This window comes from Nanorana parkeri, unplaced genomic scaffold (genome assembly GCF_000935625.1).
Source record: "Nanorana parkeri isolate BGI_ZX_2015 unplaced genomic scaffold, ASM93562v1 scaffold1153, whole genome shotgun sequence".
In the NCBI taxonomy this organism is placed as follows: domain Eukaryota; kingdom Metazoa; phylum Chordata; class Amphibia; order Anura; family Dicroglossidae; genus Nanorana; species Nanorana parkeri.
This window is the reverse complement of record NW_017307421.1, coordinates 288,968-297,198: the sequence shown is the minus strand read 5'-3', so window position 1 is coordinate 297,198 and position 8,231 is coordinate 288,968. Positions and strand designations below refer to the sequence as shown.

Genomic DNA, 8,231 nt, shown 5'->3' with positions numbered 1-8,231 from the left:
CCCCCCCCCCCCCGCCTCCTTATTTCCATAACATAGCTGAAGGTATTCTGTATTTTGCAGAGGTGACCTGGGCAGCAAAATAAGACTACTTAAAGTGATATTTAAGTCAAGAGTAAAGCTCTTTCAAAGGCTCTGTAAATCACTTACAATGAATTATGCTCCTTGATGTTTAAAAGTTTTAGTTTCCTGTAGATTCAGTTGATCCTCTGAGGCCTAGGCCTAATATTCTGTATTAGGGTTGCTCCTTTCCCTTGCAGAGTCCTATGGAGCCACCCTTATGTTTGCTAGTAAGCCATGTGGGTCTCCACAAACACAGCAGGACAAGCCACTCTCCTGCTCCTCAATCCTCCCTCCTGCAAGCTAGTAAATGGGCAGTTGCTGGAGACTGTGTTGGCCCTTGTGATCTTGTACTGGACAGGAAGGTCAGGTAAACCAAGCTGAGCGAGTTGGAGGCAGCTGTTTGAAATGTAAAGAACTTCTTTGCTTGCTAATATTTGAAAAAAGGTTGAAAGTTTTATACTACTTTAAGATAACACTGCAGATTGCCCGGGGCACGGGACAGCACTGGATTTTTGCATTTGTCAAGCAGATGTAACAAAACAAACCCCATTAATTGTATGTTTGACTGACCAAATAGGAGAAGTCCCCTGTTAGGGATTCCATACACTTTACCTTCTGTCCAGGAAGCTAAGGTCCTAGTATCCCCTTACCATGGGCATGGTTATGGGGAAGCAAAGAAGGTGCCTTGCTAAGCCTCTAGTGAATTTCACTTTAGAAAATATACAGAACATTTGCAAGGAAGGTTGGCATTTGAGGTTTTGCTAATTAATAATCATAAAACAAGTTGTTGTTTTTTTTCTCTATGCTCAGGTCCTGCCTGTCATTGTGGAGCAGTTTGAATGGATGCCATTTGTCAACAGTAAGCTACATTTATCATTCATGAGGTTTACATATTGGACTCTATTGAAGCTTGATGCTGCTACACAGGTAAAGTTTCTTCGATTTCTCTCTGGACTGTTTAAAGCATTTTCTGTAGATTTAGGAAAACAAATATTTATTCCAGTATTTTTTAATTGACATAATAGCTGTCTGTTCTAACCATTTTATATGTTGCCTTATTATCTAATGATTTCTAAGGATTCGTTGTTTCTAACTACTCTTCTCCCTTTCTTATGGCCGCAGTCCACCTTGACCTCCACTCTACGGCGAATTGGTGATGAAACTTTTAAAGGAGTTCAGTGTAATCCCTCTGAAGATAATGGCATGGAAAGCAAGCCAAAACCTGCAGCTTTTTTCAAAAGCAATAACTTACCACTCCGTTTCATTTCAACGCTGGTCATTCTTAAAACTGTAACACAAGGTAACCATTATGGCATTTTGTGAAATAACATATGGGCAGGAGACACAATTATTTACACAATACATTTTACTGAAATTAGAGCTCAATAGATACAAAAAGGGTTAGAATCCACTGTGAGAGAGCTCTATACCAGTGCTTCTCAACCTGTGTAAGCTCGGGACCCACATTTGTTCTTGGTCGTTAAGTCACAACCCAAGTCGCACCGCACTGGAACACATGGCATTGCGTTACCCCACGTTCTGATGCGGGCGTTTGAACTGTGGGAGGGAGGAGTGTTTGGGGTGCCATTCAAATGCATGGCGACGCAACGCACCTCCTGCACCAAAACGCGCTGTAGGTGCAAGTGCATGGTAATGTGCATTAATTGCACGGGACAGTGCGATTAACGCACTGTACTAGTGTGAAAGGGCCGTCAAAAACACCGACCGACACATACAACCACATACACAATCTCACACAGATACACACTCCAAAAAATGTTTTTAATTTTTTTTTTTTTTTTAAAGATCCACCCAGTCATCCTTATCTTACGAGAACTGGAGTGGATCCTCAGCCTGGTGTCCAGTGTGGGCTGCTGTGATGGAGCTCCCTCTACATGTGCATTGCTTGTACAGCTCCCTTGCGCGCCCTGTGGAGGTGCCGTGAGCCAGAATGTGATGTCACTCTGGTTCAAGCACCTGTGCAAGGTAACTTTAAGCAATGTACATATGTATGGAGCTCCCTCGCAACCAAACTCTCAGCCCACCTCAACAAAGCGCAGTTGAAGGCAGGCGGGCGACCCACCAGTTGAGAACCGCGGCTCAATACTGACCTGTACAGCTCTCCTTGCTGCAGTCTTATTATTACATAGTATCTTATAGCGCCAACAGTTTGCGGAAGACAAATAAGGAAGACATTACAATCACAATACAATTCAAGACAAGATGGTAAGGAGCACACTGCCCCTGAGGGCTTACAATCTAAAAGAGGAAGGGGAAATGATACAATGTGATGGTTCAGTGGTTAGGTTGAGGTGGGATAGTCTTCCCTCATTTCAGCAAATTAAATGCCACCATTACATTTGCTTTCCTTTACTGTGTGATTGGCAGTTCGAAAGAATTTCAAGATACACAAACAAACAATACCATACACAATCCATATGTCAACAGTGATGTTATCTGTATTTCCTAATATACATTTCTGTCCTGTGTTCTGGGCATTTTAAATGACTGGCCCTTGGGGAACTATCAAAACATCTTTCCTAAACTGACAATACATGTTACAATCTCATTGTGAATTTTCTTTTAGATCGCTCAACAACTATTTTAGAACTAGGGCCTGCCTGATTGAATATAAATTATACATATAATTTAGTTAGCACTGCAGAACTATGTTCCCAAACACAGAAGATGGACTACAATCTCATGTTTAGTTTACTAATTTGTATTGAGATTGTAGTCCATCACAGGAGTGAGCTTGGAGCGATGACTGACTACTTGACACACACACACAGGGATCATGGGGAAGAAAAGTAGCCCCCCTCCAGAAGGAAGGGCAGTGTCAGTACGAATTTAGAGATGATTTGAGGATCCACAGCCGAGTGATACACAAATAAAGCTGCCCATACACCTTACAATTTATCTGCAGATTTTCTGTGGTCAGATGGAAAAAGTGCAACAGATTGGGCCAGGTGGAGATTACTCCATCCACACAGTTTAGCGTAGATGGAGGAATCTGTTGCACCTTTTCCATCTGACCACAGAAAATCTGCAGATAATTGTAAGGTGTATGGCCAGCTTAAGAAACATTTTTGTTAATAGTTAAGGTACTTGAATTCTTTTTTAAGATTTAACTCCTGAGTTTAGTGTCACTTTAAAGAGGACAGAGGATGACCTCCTCTACTGAAGCAAAAAGGTCAGACAGAAAGATTCAGCAATCCTGCCATAAATGAACACTCATGGTTGGGGGCCTGGAGATACACCATTTTTGTGGCACTAAGGCATTCTGAGATATCTGGTTCTGGTGGTACACTCGGTCCTGGGGCACGACCTGGCACAAGTTTTGTGGGGAGGGGGGTTCTGTTAGGTGGGGGTGTGGGATGTTTAGACTAAGTATGTACCCCTACGGTTGTAGGTGATTGTTGTTAATGTTTGTTATATGCAAAACTGAATAAAAAGTACTTTTCAAAAAAATTAAATAAATGAACACTCATGAGACCGCAGCTTATATACAGAGATGCAGTAAATTTTGTTGGACTTCTTGTAGTTAAAAAAAAAAAAAAAGTCCTACCTAATGGACCATTCCTGACATCTCCACTTCTGTAGGAGTAAGACTTATTTTAAAGTTTTTAAACAACAGCTACACAAACAGTATGCTGGTCAGCCTCATTGATATACTGAACATTGTGGAGTTTAACAAAGTTCAGTACTCCTATATAGTTCATCTCTAGCTACATACTGTGTTCTATGCAAACATGTATATATTTTGTCTGTCATATCAAAGATTTCTTATTCTACTTTCAGTGGACTACCTAGCTCAGGCCTTGGATTCCCTTTGCATGGACTTGAAATGTGATGAAGGAAGAATTTTGTTCTTGGAGTATCGGGCTGTGCCAATTGTTGTACACCTCTTACATGTCACCAACAGAGGACTTATTTCCAGCGTCCTTGATATTTTACTCCAGCTTTCAATGGAGACCCGTAAGTACCAAGTTTACTTTTACTTTAGGTTAAATCAGGACTCCAGCCTGAACTGAATCTTTGTCCCAGTTGGGGAGCTTTCTGTCCTGTGTATGCCTATTTCCATCTGACCTGCTGTCTTGTCTGTTATCATTTCTGTAAAATAAGAAAAGGTTATGGCCATGAGTAAAATGAATATGTAAAGGAAAGGCCATATACATTCAGGACTGATTCAGACCATTGCAGTTCCTTGCAGTTCTGTGTTACCTTTTCCCCCCGAAAAAAAAGCATGCAAAAGGTTTGCATTTTGTTAAAATGCACCTTTTTGAGGCTGAAATTAATTTCAAGAAGAACTCCAGGTTTTAGAAAAAATACCCCTGCACTGGAAGGGTTACCGGATTGTTTTTCTCTAGGGGCTCAATTAAGGAAGAAATACTCAATTCTCCAGCAGTGACCACTCACCTCTGCTCCAGCTGTGGTGTATCCATCAGTTTCCTCACCTCTAATACAGGTGAATGGACTGTATTAGATGTTATAATGTAAGCAGGGCTTAGACTGCCAGAGCCCTGGGGAGAAGCCTATCCCAGCCTTGTGCAGGTCTACAATCTTGTCCCTAACGTCCTTTTTCAGCTCTTTGGTCTTGCCCATGGTGGTGAGGTTTGAATGGAAGAAAGATTCTGTGGACAGGTGTCTCTTGTATACATAACGAGTTGCCGTTAGGCTCACCTTCTTAGGGTCCCCACACACCTTACGATTATCGTACGATAATCGCGGGAAATCCCGCGATCGTACGATTATCATAAGGTGTGTGGAAGCCGTGCGACCTCTACTACTGTAAGGTCGCACAACTTTAAACTTACGGACATGTTCGAAAACCCGCCGAGCATCGTACGATGTTCGGCGGGTTTGTGGCATGTCCGTACGATAACAGCCGTACGGGCCGGTGTGCGCAAGCGCACACTGCCCGTTCGGCATTGCGGTCATCGGAAGCCTGCCCCTCAGGGGGCGTGGCTTGCGATCATCGCAAGTACGATCTGCCTATGCAACATAGGCAGATCGTACGTTTTTTTAAGTACCTTACAACCATCGCAAGACAAAAGTCTTGCGATGGTTGTAAGATGTGTGCCAGGCCTTAAGGTGCCAGGCCTTATCGTACGATAATCGCGGGTGATCCCACCATCGTTCGATAATTGTAAGGTCGATGGGCAGCGTGCGACCACATTTACTGTACGATCGTACGATTTTCGCATAACGAGCGCGCTAGATGGTAGCACGATCGCAAGACGAAAACCACACGACCCGAGGTGCGCAAGCGCACACTGCCTGCTCACCACTGCAATCATCTGCAAGCCCTCCCCTCAGCGGGGAGGGCTTGCGATGATCGCAAGTACGATCTGCCTGTCGATGATGGGCAGGTCGTACGAAATTTTAATCACCTTACAACCATCGCATAACGAAAGTCGTGCGATGGTTGTTAGGAGTATGGGCAGCTTAAAATTGACAGGACTAATCTGTGTACCACATAGCCAGTCTGTGAGAGCCAGATTTATTGTTGGTAGGGGATCAAATACTTTATTTTACTCACTGAACTGCAACTCCATTTATAACATTTGTATCGTGTCTTTTCTGGATTTTTGGTTTTATATATTGTGATAAAAATTATAGACCTTTCTTTGTAAGTGGGCAAACTTACAAAAGCTGCAGGGGATCAAATCATCATTTTCCTCACTGTACTTATGTTTTGCTGAATATTTAAAGAAGATCTCCAGGAAAACGTATTAAACCTTGCGGTGGGTCTACAGAGTTAAGTGCTCGTTTTGTGTCTAGGGACAAAAATAAAGTTGTATTCGCCCAAAGTTCCGAGCCTGTCTCCTATGCTACAGCATTGGAATCTTCCTCACATCTATACACAGTGTATAGATGTTGATGATTTACGGGACCTTAGACCTCTGCAGAAGAGGGGGGAGAGACACTGGAAGGACATTTTTGGGGAAGAAGCTGGCTTGGAGCTTTGGGTGAGTATAAATTTTGAAACTAGACAAAAATGGGCACTTAACCCTTTCAGAGCAGGGGTTGCTCCCCTGCGAGGGTTAATTAAACAATTCCTGGAGTTCTTCTTCAAACAGAACTGCATATGCAAAGTGCCTGTGTTATACTGCTGAGCTGTTTATAATCAGTGGCTGGTTAAAATGACTGAACATCCCACTGTACTATCTTGTAATATACAACACTATCACCTGTTTGGCTTAAAATCATGATTGACATGAAACCTTTGATAGTAATATCAAGTTGTTAAGCGATTGTCAGCAGTGTCAGCTTACCTCTTGAACATTTACTTGCTTTTTTCAACCAGACACAAGATGGCAGCATTGATGTCACTAATGGCATTAGGCACACACAGTGCTTTTAGCATTGTAAATGTAGAATTGTATAACCTGCTTTCATCATTACACTATCCCTGTTGACTAATGGTACACACTAGAATTCATGGTAAGGAATTGTGTAGCATAGATGTATGTCCCCCTTCTTACTCCACAAGGAGCCCGTCAGTTGTGAATCATTTAACTTGCAGGCCCATGACCTTAGAGCGTAACCCTAAACTCCCCCAAAGTACATCAGGTTTTAATGTATTGCATAGCATGTTCAATATCCAGTCTATCCAGTTTTATCGTTTTCTGAACCTTTTTAAATCCAAGGTTTTTGCTTCAGTCTTTGTTCACTATCTCTCCGTCTTCATTGTAATTCCTCACCACTGTGTGGCTGACAGAATGTTAATAAAGTGGATGTAGTTTATGTAGCCATAAAAATGGGCTTTATAAATTCTAATTTAGTCTAAAAGCAGAATGTCTTCACTTGGATTAGGAAATAAAGCTGGCCTCTTTTGATGTGCAGAGGGCAATAAGCCTGCACAGTGCCATCTTGCTGCTTACCCCTTGATAGGTTTCACCAGCTGGAGATTAATGGTTATGTTATAGATTACAGGAAAACTGAACTCCGCGTGACTTTTGTAATTGCACATCATTCGTTTTTGCTGGGGTTTTTTTTTCTTTGGCACTTTATTATTCGTGTCATCTGTGTGATCTGCTGCCAGTGAAATCTAAACATTTATATATAGAAAACGTATGGGTAAAATAGAGGATACAGTTTATAAAAGAGCTTAAGTAGAGATCACCTTGTAGTGATTGTACATCCTTTTTGTTCTCTGAAGGATATCTTCTGTATGGGTGGCTGAACTAGTTAATGAAAACAGCTCCACACTAGTTAATGGAAAAAAAAAGAAATGTATTGTTTTGAAAATGAGTCATTGTTTAAAAACTCAAAATACCGTCAATTGGGAAAGTTAAATCTTTTCCCAGCGGTGGAAGATTATCTGAGCTGCTTTCCTGTACATGACCTCCCTATGTACGTACTATGCACCCACCCACCAGGAGCCGAAGTTTATAAATGTGTACAGAACTGGTAGGCTATGATAAGTATTGATTATGATTTTATTTTTTTACTTCTCTATGGTTGTGTTGCCTTAAAGACTGACTAATTCTGGCCTTTTTTAGGTCATGTGTGTGCAGTAAGTAGAACATTAAACCTGATATGCAGTAATTGGAATAGAGGTTACTTACATGATGGACGAATTGTAATTGGGCATAAAAATAAAACCACTGACTGGCAGTTTTGTGCATATTGCAGGATTTTTACAGCCATTCCTGGAGTCATGTAGCACGGAATCATTTTTTAGGACCTGTGCTGTGTTACTTAAGGATCCTAAAGTTGACGTGCAAATACTTGAAAAATTGAGTATTGTTCTACAAAAGCTGTCAAAAGTCAGGTAAGTTTCTTTAAAGAGGATGTTCCGTGTTCCTGAAAGTCAGCTGTATATGATTTTCCCTTTGAATCTGTATAAGTATAAAGAGATTAAAGTTTACAGTATGTTCTGTAGATCCCCTTTGCTTTTTCTAGTAATAGTTTTTTAATCTTTGGAGATTATTTCCCTTTTAATATATGGTTGTTTGCTATTAGGGCTGCAGCTAACAATTATTTTCATAATCGATTAGTTGCCCGATTTTTAATTTTTTCAATTAATCGATTTGTTCGTATGAAAAAATCCTCTCTCCTCCCTCTCTCCTCCTCTCTCCTCCTCTCTCCTCCCTCTCTCTCTCTTCTCTCTCCTCCCTCTCTCTCTCTTCTCTCCCCCCTCTCTCTCTCCTCCCTCTCTCCTC

At 41.5% G+C, this 8,231-nt stretch overlaps 1 protein-coding gene across 1 annotated transcript in view; it reads left to right on the top strand.

Annotated features, from left to right (window-relative positions):
• The window catches only part of CCDC138 (coiled-coil domain containing 138), a 30,700-nt gene that overhangs the window by 19,553 nt on the left and 2,916 nt on the right, over positions 1-8,231 (top strand). Inside the window, exons 9-12 of the mRNA XM_018568197.1 lie at positions 871-987; positions 1,183-1,360; positions 3,862-4,038; positions 7,702-7,840. Coding sequence (XP_018423699.1) covers positions 871-987; positions 1,183-1,360; positions 3,862-4,038; positions 7,702-7,840 — 611 coding nt within the window. The remainder of the gene's footprint in view (positions 1-870; positions 988-1,182; positions 1,361-3,861; positions 4,039-7,701; positions 7,841-8,231) is intronic.